This window comes from Anomaloglossus baeobatrachus, chromosome 5, assembly GCF_048569485.1.
Source record: "Anomaloglossus baeobatrachus isolate aAnoBae1 chromosome 5, aAnoBae1.hap1, whole genome shotgun sequence".
Taxonomy (NCBI): Eukaryota; Metazoa; Chordata; class Amphibia; order Anura; family Aromobatidae; genus Anomaloglossus; species Anomaloglossus baeobatrachus.
The window spans coordinates 136,611,833-136,625,882 of record NC_134357.1 but is presented as its reverse complement, the minus strand read 5'-3'; the positions used below and the strand labels follow the sequence as shown (position 1 = coordinate 136,625,882).

The 14,050-nt window shown below is 40.5% G+C and overlaps 1 protein-coding gene across 1 annotated transcript in view; it reads right to left on the bottom strand.

Annotated features, from left to right (window-relative positions):
* LRRC20 (leucine rich repeat containing 20) overlaps positions 1–14,050 on the bottom strand; it is a 706,926-nt gene that overhangs the window by 366,576 nt on the left and 326,300 nt on the right. Inside the window, exon 4 of the mRNA XM_075348927.1 lies at positions 5,649–5,816. Coding sequence (XP_075205042.1) covers positions 5,649–5,816 — 168 coding nt within the window. The remainder of the gene's footprint in view (positions 1–5,648; positions 5,817–14,050) is intronic.

The following is a 14,050-nucleotide window of genomic DNA, read 5'->3' as shown; positions in this document are numbered from 1 at the left end:
ATTCAGAGATCCTTAATGAACTTCTGCAGTGAGTTTGCTGCACTGAAAGTAAAGGGGCCAAATAATATTGCACAACCCATTTTTCAGTGTTTTATTTTTAAAAAAAAAGGTTAAAATAAACAATAAATTTCGTTCACCTTCACAATTGTGTCCCACTTGTTGATTCTTCACCATAACAGTAAAATTTTTATCTTTATGTTTGAAGCCTGAAATGTGGGAAAAGGTTGAAAAATTCACGTGGGCCGAATACTTTCGCAAAGCACTGTATATGTGTAACCAGAGAATCAAGCCATCTTTTTTAATTTAGTCTACAGATGATTACAATAATTGCATTTAGTGCATGACTTGTTACAAATATGAATATTCAAAACCGGAAAAAATGTATTTAATTGCTTTCAGACTGCCCATAGACTGTAAATGTCAGGGTGATCCGTGTTCTACTATGCAGGCAGTGACATTCTAAAATGTCAGTAGCTGCACACACAATTGTGCATCTGCAGGAGCAGGGTGCTAGCTGTCAATCACAACTGAGATCCCTATAGAGAAGGCAGGGATAGTTGGTTCATCTCTCTGCCTTACTAGTCACTGTATAACATAGCTTTGAAACTGAACAAGCAATGTGTATAAAGTTTTATTGGAAATGCTAACAGTGCTTCCCGCAGGATCCAGTGATCATTTGATAACCGGATCAAGTGAGGGAAAAGGAGCTGACAGGTCATAGGAGACCCCACAACTCTACTATGCTGCCATACATTTCCACTGTTACTTGGACTAATATACCATAGCCCTAGTTACAGTGAAAATCAGGTGATAAAACAAAAAAAGATTTATATATTGAAATGCTACAAAAAGATTTTTCATAGTCTTTCACACTGTGTGAAATAATGAAAACTAACTGCATAAATGAAAAGGTAAAAAATGTATTAATAAAACACCACTGCCAATTTATATAGTTGTTTCTAGTCCCACCTTGTTAAAATATATTTTAGTTATCATTTGTGGTTGTAGAGGAAAATGTGAAAAACACATTTTCTTTACTTACCCACCGACATCGCAAAAAACAAAAAAAAAAAAAAAAAGAGTATGACAAAAAAAATGAAGCCTCACGTATCACAGAAAAATGCAAAACCTATTTGAATATCCAAATAAGAAACATTTTACAACTTTTTAATCCACAAGTATGAACAAATACAAAAATAGGTATGGTGGTAGATGGCTCGGTCTTGAACTGGTTAACGACTGTGGCGTGTAAGGCCCCATTAGTTTTGGATGCTTTTTTGGTGCAGTTTGAGATGACCTTTTAGTCACAACAAACTGTATGCTTTTCCTTCCCCAGCAAAGTTTATGAGATTTCAGATTTTTTGTGCGCATGTTGCTTTTTTTATTTTTTGCAGCATGCCAATTCTTTTTGCGTTGTTTCCTGCATTTTTCACCCATTGGTGATAAAAAAAATGCATCAAAAATGCATGGTCAAAAAACACAGCAAAAATGTTTTTTGATGCGTTTTGTTTTGCCACAAGATGCCTTTTTTGGCCACAGGGTGCATTTTTGTGGTTACCACAAAACTGCGTGTGGACATAGCCTTATCTAAATCTCTTACTTATCTGTCCCCTGTCAATTTGGTATCACAGTGTAATAGTTCTGATTCCAATCATACAATAACAATTTGAATAGCTGAACATACCTAATAAAACAAGTGGTGTCTCTAAACTCAACACAACATTTCATTTGCCACAAAAGGACTACTGCAGTCTCAGAATAATTCAACCCCTTCATGACAAGTGTCTATAGTAGCTAGTAGAGCATAGAGCATCTGTGGTTGTCAAAATCTGCATGTGCCTACACAGGAGCACTATGGAGGACATTGTGTGGATGACATAAGACGAGTCATTCAAACAGCAGGAAAGAAGGCCAAGGATTGCGGAGATCAATCAAGATCAGCGACGCCCATCGGACCGGACCACACCGTAGGTGAGTACAACAAAAGCTATTATTTTGTGCCATCCAGAGCGGATTGGGGACAAATATAAAGAATTCAAGTATGCCATAACGGAGGACTTTACAGGTGCTGGCTGTACTTTACATGGGGAAAACCTGGTGACGGGTTCCCTTTAAAGATCTGTCATCGCTCTTCTTACAGGTATGTCTCGAGCTGAAGTACTTATTCAGACTTGTGGCATTCTTCTGGTATTCATCATGGAAATGTATAAGTAACTTGACAAAAGAACGTTACCACCCTCTGTAGGGCACGATATGCAATGATGACAGTTTTACAGAGTACAGATATGAACCTGTTACCTTAGAAATAATAGTTCCTTTTATTTATACATTTTCTGGAAAAACAATGGACGATGTGTACCATGTACTAAAGGGGGCTTTACACGCTGTGACATCGCTAACGATATATCGTCGGGGTCACGTTGTTTGTGACGCACATCCGGCGTCGTTAGCGACATCACAGCGTGTGACACCTAGGAGCAACGATCAACGATCGCAAAAGAGTTAAAAATCGTTGGTCTGTAACACGTCGTTCATTTCCCAAAAATCGTTGTCTGGTCAGCGAGGCTGTTCGTCGTTCCTGCGGCACCACACATCGCTACATGTGACACCGCAGGAACAACGAACAACTCCTTACCTGCCGTCCACCGGCAATGAGGAAGGAAGGAGGTGGGCGGCATGTTCCGGCCGCTCATCTCCTCCCCTCCTCTGCTACTGGGCGGCCGCTTAGTGAAACTGCAGTGAAGTCGCTATGACGCCGAACGCACCTCCCCCATGAGGGAGGTATTGTTCGGCGGTCACAGCGACGTCGGTGTAAAGGTATGTGCGTGTGACGCTGCCGTAGCGATATTGTTCACTACGGCAGCGATCACCAAATGTCGCACGAGCAACAGGGGCGGGTGCTATCGCGCACGATATTGCTGGCTATCGCTAGCGATGTCGCAGCGTGTAAAGCACCCTTTAGTGTAGCATGTACCATGCAGATTTTGAAGAAGATGCGTTACATTGACAGTTTTTTCCTGGATCAGGTGAGTAAAGGAAAACCGACAGGTTTTCTATTATTGAAGGAAAACTATTTGAAAATAAAACTTCTCAAAAGCATACCTATAGATCGATAGACATCTGTTCAAATATTTTTGAACTCTATTTAAAAGCACAACCTAAAATCAGATGTCAATGACGAGGCGATGCTGCAACGACTGAAATAATGTTCCGCTATTCCACGTAAAACTAATTGTTAAAAGCTGAAGAAGCTCTGAGTAACAAGCTGAAATAGCCTAGAAAAAATACCTAAGTCTAAATATGATTTACTCCTAATATATAACGCAAAAGACTTCCATCATATGCGCTAATCAGATTTCTAGTATAGCCTAACCAAATAAATCATACAACAATGATTAAAATGACTTCCATTTCTAAGCAGAACAAATGTAATTAACCTTTCCATCCCTGACCCTCCAGTGCACTGGTTTTAAAAGTGCTCTCTAATAAATGTAGATTAAGGCAAGAGAGCACTTAAATGGAAATGAAGAGCCCACAAGAGCCACAAGATGTCAAAACCACAAACAGACTCTGACATTAATAGAACAGGTCTGAAATCTGGTCAGGTGAATAACAGCGCTGGATACAATTAACTCTTCCCAGATTCACGCTTCCAAATGAGATGTTTCTTCAGGTTTTCATCTTCATTATGTTAGTGGGAGAAAAAAGATGAATACCTTTTAAAGGAGCTTGTCACATTAGACATGCCACGAGAGGAGCAGACACAGGAGCAGTAGAAAAAGATTCAGTATAAATCAGCCTTTTTTTCTTTTTAAATCCCAATTTATGAGACCAATCGTAGTCAATTACTGACAGCTACATATGAATGCACGCTTACACAGGGAAGGCTGTTAACATTGTAGTTAAATCGCACAGTAGACTCATAAACCTAGAGGAAGCAAAAACGGAAAGGAACACTCCAGAATAAACCGATATGTTGCATTAGTCTTAGTGCAGGTCATTGAACACTACCACTACTATACCGGATATATATACAGTTATTTTTCTTAAAAATAGGTCCAAAAGGAGTTGTGTAAGGGGTCTTTCCTTATTTGTGCGTGGAAGTAACACAAATTACTAATCAATTACATTACATGCTGACAGTACATGAGCTTGGATTTTTTTTTCTGGCATAGACACAGGAGGGGATACAAGTGCTAAAAACAAAAAGGGTCTGGAATGCAATTCAGTGAATTGTGTCTTGGTGTCCATTAGTTTCTTTGCTTCACTAGGTGGAAATGCTGCTGGTTCCCCATGTCCTAAACATTGATATAGATAAATAGATAAAGTGAAGCTGTAACTAACTCACTGTTTCTAGATCCCAACACAATAGCAGTATACATTTTTTCTTCTAAGTACACTCTTTAACACTGCCTGAATCAATGCTGAGGCTGCTATAATCACAGGGTTTTATTAACTAGTAAGTTCCTCCTATAGGCATACAAATTGCTTATAATTTCCTATTTACATTAAATGTTGTGCAGCCTGCAAAGGGTTGAAGCTACAGTAAATTTTCACACCATGAGTCTGAAAGTAGGACCAATGTGACGTTCTCTTGTACAAACCATCTCCAGCTATCTAGATTTTCAATTTTAGATTAGAAACTTTATTTAAAGTATATAAATGCATATCCTAATGAGGCTTTTATGATGATAATTGGAGTAATGTTTTAAAACTGTTGTCCAGTACTAGGACAACCTCTTCTGATTCCTTGTGTTTTCCCCAGGTAAAATAATAAAGCCTATACTCACCTCCCGTACTGGCGCTGATCCAGCGATGTTATGGTTCACATTCTCAGGGCTCACATGATGTTGTGACATCACGCGGGATGTCCAATTAGCGTTGGCTTCTGTCTCCCCACCTTCCAAACGAGTTAATCAACATGGAGTGAGCAGTGTGGAAGCACTCACTTATTGTTGATTGCTCATTTGGTCCAAAGGAGGGGAGACAGAAGCCAGCGTTGATTGGAAGCGGGGCTCATGTGACATCACGTGAGCCCCAAGAACGTGAACCACGGCACTGCTGGAATGGCACCAGTACAGGAGGTGAGTATAGGCTTTTTTATTTTACCTGGGGGAAACATTTGGAATCAGAAGGGGTTGTCCTTGCAGTGGACAACCTATTTAAACTGTGTGCCTTTATAATATTGATCATATGTGTGCAACTAAATATGTATTACTAATTTGAACATATGCAAAACCCCTTAAGTAATATCATGGTTTATTTGCACCCTACAGGATATATCTTGTTCTAATATCAGTAGTACATATTGTCAGTGATATGCGTTTTAAATCAGAAACTAAAATGACAATAGAAACCTCTTACAAACCGATGCGGTTATGTGTATTCTCTTGGATAGTATTTAATAAGGTAGAAAATCAAGTGTAGAAATAATCTCAAGAAATGTGTTCTTGTCTATTGTTACATGAATGCTAGGAAAGAAGCAAAACAAAAAGAAAACTGGAAAAAAAAATCAGCTACCTTTGATCTGATTGCCTTACAAGTGTCTACAAATCAATTGTAAAAATAATCTCAGGAAATGTGGTCTTGACTATTGTTATATTAATGGTAATAAAGACACAAAGAAACATGAAAACGTTTTCACATACCTTTGATCTGATTGCCTTCCAAGTTGATGTTCTCTATACTGTGCATTTCTGTCAGCTGATCTGGGAAAGTGTCAAGCTTATTTCTTGCTAAATTGATTATTTTGAGGTTACATAGAAGGCTAGCTTCATGAGGGAGTTTTTCAAGAAAGTTTCCATCAAGATTGAGCACTGTGACACAAAAGAACAAGTATATTAACGCTGGATATCATGAAAAAGCAAGGAAATCTTTTTATAAAGCAAGATCAAACATTTTCTCAAGATTGTCTATATGGTGACAAGAAATAAACAACATTATGGTGGCATGTAGAGGTATAATGATGCAGAAGAGGGGTGCTACCATGACTGTACCAGGAGAGGAAGTGGCCCACCTGAACCTTGGGGAAACTCCTCTTTGACCTGTAAAGGTGAGTGCTCACAAACTTCAGTTCAAAACAATGGCAGGTCAGGCCACACTATGCCAGTCTGTGCTCTCATAGGATATTTAGTCCCCCTATAGAAGTAGGTTTGTTTACCTTGACTGAAGATGTCACAGTTTATTTAACATTTAACTCATGTGACCACTGCAGCCAATCAGTGACTTCAATGTTCTTGCGCTGTATACCACTATGGTTGATGATTTACTGCAGCTATCACATGAGATAAACACACTGTGACATCTGTGGCTAATGTGAACATGGAGAAAGCATCGTTGGCACGGCTCTGACACAGCTGGAAGTGAAATGGTGAATATATATTAATGAATTATTTTTACATGTATTGTTACCTGTACGTTTTTCATTGCCAGTACATTCGCCCCCACCCTGCATGCAGCTGTGGAGCGGGCTGGTGTATAACACTGTGGAGTCTGAGGGGTTACGTGTCTCACTGGGCCAATTAATGCTGGTTACTTAATTTATTGTGAATTGGAACACTAAATAAAAATTAGCAACACATATACTCCTCAATGTTTACATTTCAACATCAAAATGAAAAAGTTGTGGATTTATGGATAGACATTTTAATGATATGAAAATGATGGAAAAAATGGAAACAAAATGTTAAAATATCTCAAGTTAGTCAGGTTCGAGTATGAGCTCCAAATACATGGACCTATATACCTTAGTATGCTGATAACAGAGAATAGTAGAGATGGGTTTTCCAATCCGCGCCAATGGCCAAATGATCATGGAAGTTTAAGATTAATGTTGCTTTATTTCATGCACAGGTCAACGCGTTTCAGGAGACTCAGCTCCCTTCCTCAGGACAATCAGGCAAAAGAACATCAGATTTGATGTTCTTTTGCCTGATTGTCCTGAGGAAGGGAGGTGAGTCTCCTGAAACACGTTGACATGTGCATGAAATAAAGCAACATTAATCTTAAACTTCCATGATCATTTGGTTATTGGCGTGGCTTGGAAAACCCATCTCTACTACTCTCTGTTATCAGCCACCGTGGGGACTGCTGCCGTGACCTGGACTTACATGCCTTTACAGGAGTTGTGACTGTCACAACCCCTATTGGTGAGTAGTACTGCTCATTTCTAAACCCCGTATCTATTGGGGTAAGACCCTATTGCGCTTCTTTTTCCACAGTCTTCTAATACCTTAGTATGCTGTGAGGTCATTAATGGATGTCTAAGGAATGTTATGCCAGGCTGAATGCATTTGGACATGCAAATCAACTGCTGGCAGCTCATAGAATCATAGAGTGGTAGAGTTGGAATGGACCTACTGGGTCATCTAGTCCAACCCCCTGCTCAAAGCAGGATTCACTAAATCATCCCAGATAGATGTCCGTCCAACCTCTTTTTAAAGACTTCCATTGAAGGAGAACTCACCACCTCTTGTGGCAGCCTGTTCCACTCGTTGATCACCCTCACTGTCAAAAAGTTTCTTCTAATATCTAATCTGTTTCTCCTCCCCATCAGTTTCATCCCATTGCTTCTAGTCTTTCCTTGTGAAAATGAGAATAAAACTGATCCCTCTACAGTGTGACATCCTTTAAGATATTTGTAGACAGCTATTAGGTCTCCTCTCAGTCTTCTCTTTTGCAAGCTAAACAATCCTAAATCCTGTAACCGCTCCCTTTGCAATAGTTGACCATTTACCTCCCAGATGTGCTTAATGGGCGTCAAGTATGTAGACATTTCAGGTCATGGTAGCACAAGTAGGCCACAGAGGCTGTTCACTGTAGCACAAGCATCATGCTGCCTGGTGTTGTAGTGTTAAAAAATGGCTACTAGGATAATTTAAAGAAAGAATTTCACCATTGGTTCCACGACTAAACCAATATAACACTGAGCTGTTAGTGTACTTGGAATAAAGACGAAAGAGGTCCACCCACACCATAATCCTGAGAGTAGGCCCAACATGATGTTCCCCTGTGCAGACCAATCTCCGCCGATCATTTTGTTATCACAAAACCTGGACTCATCAGTGAACAGTATAGACTTCCATTCTAGGTCCATTGTAGTCTTGCTTTGCACTACAATTCCCTTTTAGAGAAGTGGGATAAGGTCAATGGAACACCTTCATAAGGAAACATTACACCAGTCCTATTCTTAAAATTATGGTGTGGGGTGGAATAACGTATCATAGCCAGACATACTGTATATTCTTCATTCCAGGTACATTAACATCTTGGATGGTGGTATATGAATTTCGTCGTGGAAGCAGTGCTATGACCATTTTACCAAAATGTCCCAGGAGCCAATTTTCAGCGCAACAACACCATGTAGCTTTGTTGCTCGTTTTACTGTGAGGAGCCTGCATGGCTTATGCGTGCTACTATACCATGGCCTGGATGTCTGTGGACTTGTCTACCATCTGGTCATCAATTGCAACAGGACCTGCCTGTACCAGATCTTGATGATTTGCATGTCCAAACACATACAGCGTGGCAGAACATTTTTCTGACAACCATTAATAACCTCACTGATAGCAACCAAGGCATATAAGATTAAAGATGTGGAATTCATACTCAATAATGGATACATTGAGTTATTACAAAAAAATCTGTTTCCATCATGTGCATATCATTATCATGTCTATTGATTTACTTTTTGGTGTTGCAACTTCAATGTTGAGGAGTGTATGTACTTACAGTTATGCAATGCTTACTGATCCTGCATCAAGTCTAAATCTCCTGTTGTCAAATTGAGTAGGAATAAAATGCAATGTTCTGTTTGAAGAAACCTCAAATATTTATTTTTGAAAATCTCCCTTTATAATTAATAAGTGGACTGCATATCTAATTTACAGTTGCATTCAATGTGACATTGACAATTAGGTTTATAAAAAGAAAATGAACACTTTTTGCAGTTTGCAATAAACAAATGAAACAAGAACAATGTAAACAGCTCAATACAAATAATAGATCAAGTCATTTCTCCAAATTCAACACCTACTTCAAGGCAAGTAACCCTTGTACTTAGTAGAGCACCGCAGGCAGTTATGACCTGATGCAAATATGATACATTATTTATGAGTAATATTAATTAAATAAATTAATAAATAATAGCAGCCCATTCATCATGGTCAATGCCCTCCAGTTCACTAATATTCTTAGGTTTGCTTGCTGCAACCATAGTCTTAAAATCCCAACAAAGAGTTGCTATTGTGTTCAAGTGACTGTACCAGCCACTCCAGAATCATCCGGTACGTTTTCTAAAACCAAGCCTATTACTGTGTGATGCACAAAATAGGGTACTATTGCTGAGCATTGCATATGAGGTTGGTGGGAGGAAAATGTATTTGTCTAGAACACTATGGATAGCTATAGCTCTATGGAGTTGATGTAGGTTTGAGAAAAAAGTGAGGAAACTACTGGAAAAATGACAAAAACTGCAGAAACGTTATGGCGGGAAGAAGTTATCATGATGTTTTGGGCCATAGCGAGAAGAAAATGAATGACTATAATCAAGGAGCATGTCACCTGCAAGTGTTAAGTCTCCCAGAGGCTGCAGGCTCAAAATCACTACATCAGACAGACTTGATGCAAGCCACTCCGTCTGGAAGATTCCAGGGGAAAACCGGGATTCACCCTTTAACCACACCACAGAAAAATGGTCTTACAACGGTGTCCACTGGATTACTTTCACAGAAGGACTACAGTCTGACGGAGCATACCAGATGCAAGAGAATAATCTGGTAGCTGTGTCAGAATCAGAAGGTAGGTGTAGGGACAAAACCGTAAAGAAGGAAAATAGTCAATAATAGAGCCAAATGTCCACTGGGAATATAGCAACACACACACGTTCTCAGAAGCAAGTTAGATTATAAGGCTGTGCACCATGATGAGTTTTGGTGAGTTTTTGATGTTGCATATTTTCTCTAAGCAGCGTCTTACAGTTCCAGCAAAGTGGATAAGATTTATAGAAAATCTCATGCCAATGGTGCTTCTTTTTACTCTGCGTCAACTAACTTGTGGTACCTGGTTCAAATCTGCAACGTCAATTTCTCTTGTGGGTTCGCTAAGTTTTATATGTAGAGTTTTCTCATGGCCTTGCAATAGTCAGAATCGATGCCAATTTCCAATGACAGCAACTCCCAATGTATCATGGCATTAATACTTTTAAAATCCGCCATTATATCTATTGATGCTGCAATTTCCTTCTAATATGAATAATGGTGGAATTTCATATTTCTGACTTGCTAAATTTTAAGTGTAAATAAGCATTAGAGGGTTTGTCCATCTCTAATTTTTCAGGAGCACAAAGCTCCCCAGCCTTCCTATCTCCTGAGTGATAGGGCCGTGTTGGCAGGCGAGCTGCTATCGATTGAGTTAAAGTTCAGACCAGTCAAAGAAAGGTATAAAGCCCATTTGGATATAAAACTTCTCCAATTTATTAGTACAGCTTAAAAGGTTCCAGGTATATTCAAAATATTGTACCAAGGCAAAAACTGACGCATTTCAAACACAGAACTATACTTAGTTCTGAATAATTGATGAGGGTCTACAGATGCTTTTGAATGAGTGACAGTTCAGACCAGAACCATTAACACACACCTGACTTGAACTGTGTGTTCTGCACCAATATTGGCTGGCTTCAATGCAGTGAAAGAGCCATCTAGGAGCAGGGGCTGGTCCCCTTTTAAACAAGAAGTAAATGGCCCGAAAAAGCCCTTCTCCCTTTATGAACACTATAACAGATGTATGCTCTGCCTTGAAGGTATGCTGCAAAGTTCATTCAGCACTAGTTATGGGCGAATATGAACTATAAAGTTTGGGGTCCGTGCAGTGGCATAACTAGAGTTTGATGGGCCCCGATGCAAAGGTCGAACCTGGGGACTCCCCCCCGTACACTGACACTGGAGGTACGGGATAATGACAACGACACTCAAGGTACAGGATAAGGACACTGACACTTGGCTCTTTCCTTCAGCACCCAGGTTTCCCATGATCTGAAATCCCTTTCTATCAGCACCCAGCTTTCCCATGCTCTGATATACATCTTATCCTCAGCATCCAGCTTCCCCATGATATCAGAGCATGAAAAAGCTGGGTGCAGAGGGAAAGAGCCTCTTTCCTTCAGCACAAAATGTTCCCATCCCATGCTTGTATCTTTGTCTCCTCTTGTATATAGCTCTCCAAATACTATAGTGACCCCACACAAAGCCTTTCATATAGTATAATGGGTCCCACATAACCCTTTATATATTAGAATGCACCGCGGTAGTCTTCCATGTATTATAATGCAGCCCCATAGTCCATGTAAAAGGTAACCCCATTAGTTATCGATATAATATAATGCAGCCCCATAGTCCTTCATATTATATTATGCAGTCCATATACCGTTTAATGCAACCTATAGGCCTCTGGCCACCATGTACTCACTGATTGAAAAAACAAACAAACAAGTACTCACCTCTTTTCATTCCCCCGCTGCTCCAGTCAGAGCATCCTCCCGTCCTGCGCTTTGCATGTCTGAGCACAGCAGGCGCGGAGTAGTGACGTCCCCGTGCTCCACTGCGCGGAGACATCAAGCGCAGGCATATGGGGAGAATGATGAAGGATGGAGTGGAGTGCTCCACTCCATCCTTCATCATTGCTGTGTGCAATGACAGGTGAGGGGGGCCCAGTGTTTCCGCTGGCACTGGGCCTGTCTGACTCAAAGGCCCCATAGCAGCCATGTAGTCTGCTGTTACAGCGCAGCTCCTCTCTCACTGAGAGGAGCGTGCTGCTTCTCTGCAGGGTCTGCGTTGGGCCCCTAACCCCGCCGGGCCCGATCGCGATCCTTGCGACAGTGGTCATTACACCTCAAGGTCTGTGCACTTACTCCGGACACGGACTCCTCAAGGAAGTCTGTGTAACTGTTCGGGTTCGGCCACACGAATAAAAAATAAAAAAAAGTTAAAAGGAAGTAACAGGGGTATTAGAGCAGCACATTTATACTTACCGAGTCTCCCTCACGGCTGTCAGACTGCTTCCAGGTCCAATAATTAACTCACATGCATATTCACTGTTTCCCCCACCCACTCTGTGACAGGATCTGTGATTGGGTGCTGTCAGACTGCCGTCGCCTGTAATTGGCTGTGGAGTGTAACAATAAAGAAATAATTGGAAAAAATGGTGTGCGGTCCCCCAAATTTTGATACCCAACCAAGATGAAGTGGACAGCTGGGGGCTTTTATTCTCCGGCTGGGGAGGCCTATAGTTATTGGCACTTGCAGCCTTAAAATAGCAGCCCACAACTGCTCTGAGGTTGCAGTGCGTGGACACATTAGAAAATGTGACTTATCACTGCAGAATCAGGAACACAATGACGGAGCCTCAGTTGTGAGCAGTGATGTCAGTGAGTTCACCTGAAGTCACAGCTGGTGATTCCCACGGTACCCCAGCTTTGACCTCAGGTAAACTATTGAACTCAGTGACCTCACCTCAGGGATTTTGACAAATCACAGCTGTCATTGACCCCTTATATTACCCAGATTGCCAATGCTCCAAGGCAATTGGGATGAGCTGGGTAAAGTGTCGGAATTGAAGCATCTAATGCATACAACAATTCTGGGGTGGCTCAGGTTGCTATTTTTAGGCTAGGAAGGGCTATCTGCTTTATTTTACCTGGGTATCAAAATTGGGGGGTACCGCACGTCGTTTATTAAAATTACTTATTTAAATAAATTTTAAAAAAGACGCAAGGAGGAGGTGTGATTTTGTGGGGGTCCTTTGCTGGTGACACTGTTGGGGATTTATTCAAAATTGAAGGCATACTGAACCAGCAGGGCTACCACAGCATCTTGCAGCGGCATGCTACTCCATTTGGTTTGCGTTTAGTTGGACCATCATTTATTTTTCAACAGGACAATGACCACAAACACACCTCCAGGCGGTGTAAAGGCTATTTGACTAAGAAGGGGAGTGATGGGGTGCTACGCCAGATGACCTAGCCTCCACAGTCACCAGACCTGAACCCAATTGAGATGGTTTGGGTGAGCTGGACCGCAGAGTGAAGGCAAAAGCGCCAACAAGTGCTAAGCATCTCTGGGAACTCCTTCAAGACTGTTGGAAGACCATTTCTGGTGACTACCTCTTGAAGCTCATCAAGAGAATGCCAAGAGTGTGCAAAGCAGTAATCAAAGCAAAAGGTGGCTACTTTGAAGAACCTAGAATATAAGACATATTATCAGTTGCTTCACACTTTTTTGTTAAGTACTTCATTCCACATGTGTTAATTCATAGTTTTGATGCCTTCAATGTGAATCTACAATTTTCAGAGTCATGAAAATAAAGAAAACTCTTTGAATGAAAGTGTCCAAACTTTTGGTTTATATATATATATATATATATATATATATATATATATATATATATATATGTATATATATATATATATATATATATATATATATACAGTTAGGTCCAGAAATATTTGGACAGTGACACAATTTTCACGAGTTGGGCTCTGCATGCCACCACATTGGATTTGAAATGAAATCTCTACAACAGAATTCAAGTGCAGATTGTAACGTTTAATTTGAAGGTTTGAACAAAAATATCTGATAGAAATTGTAGGAATTGTACACATTTCTTTACAAACACTCCACATTTAAGGAGGTCAAAAGTAATTGGACAAATAAACCAAACTCAAACAAAATATTTTTATTTTCAATATTTTGTTGCGAATCCTTTGGAGGCAATCACTGCCTTAAGTCTGGAACCCATGGACATCACCAAACACTGGGTTTCCTCCTTCTTAATGCTTTGCCAGGCCTTTACAGCCGCAGCCTTCAGGTCTTGCTTGTTTGTGGGTCTTTCCGTCTTAAGTCTGGATTTGAGCAAGTGAAATGCATGCTCAATTGGGTTAAGATCTGGTGATTGACTTGGCCATTGCAGAATGTTCCACTTTTTTGCACTCATGAACTCCTGGGTAGCTTTGGCTGTATGCTTGGGGTCATTGTCCATCTGTACTATGAAGCGCCGT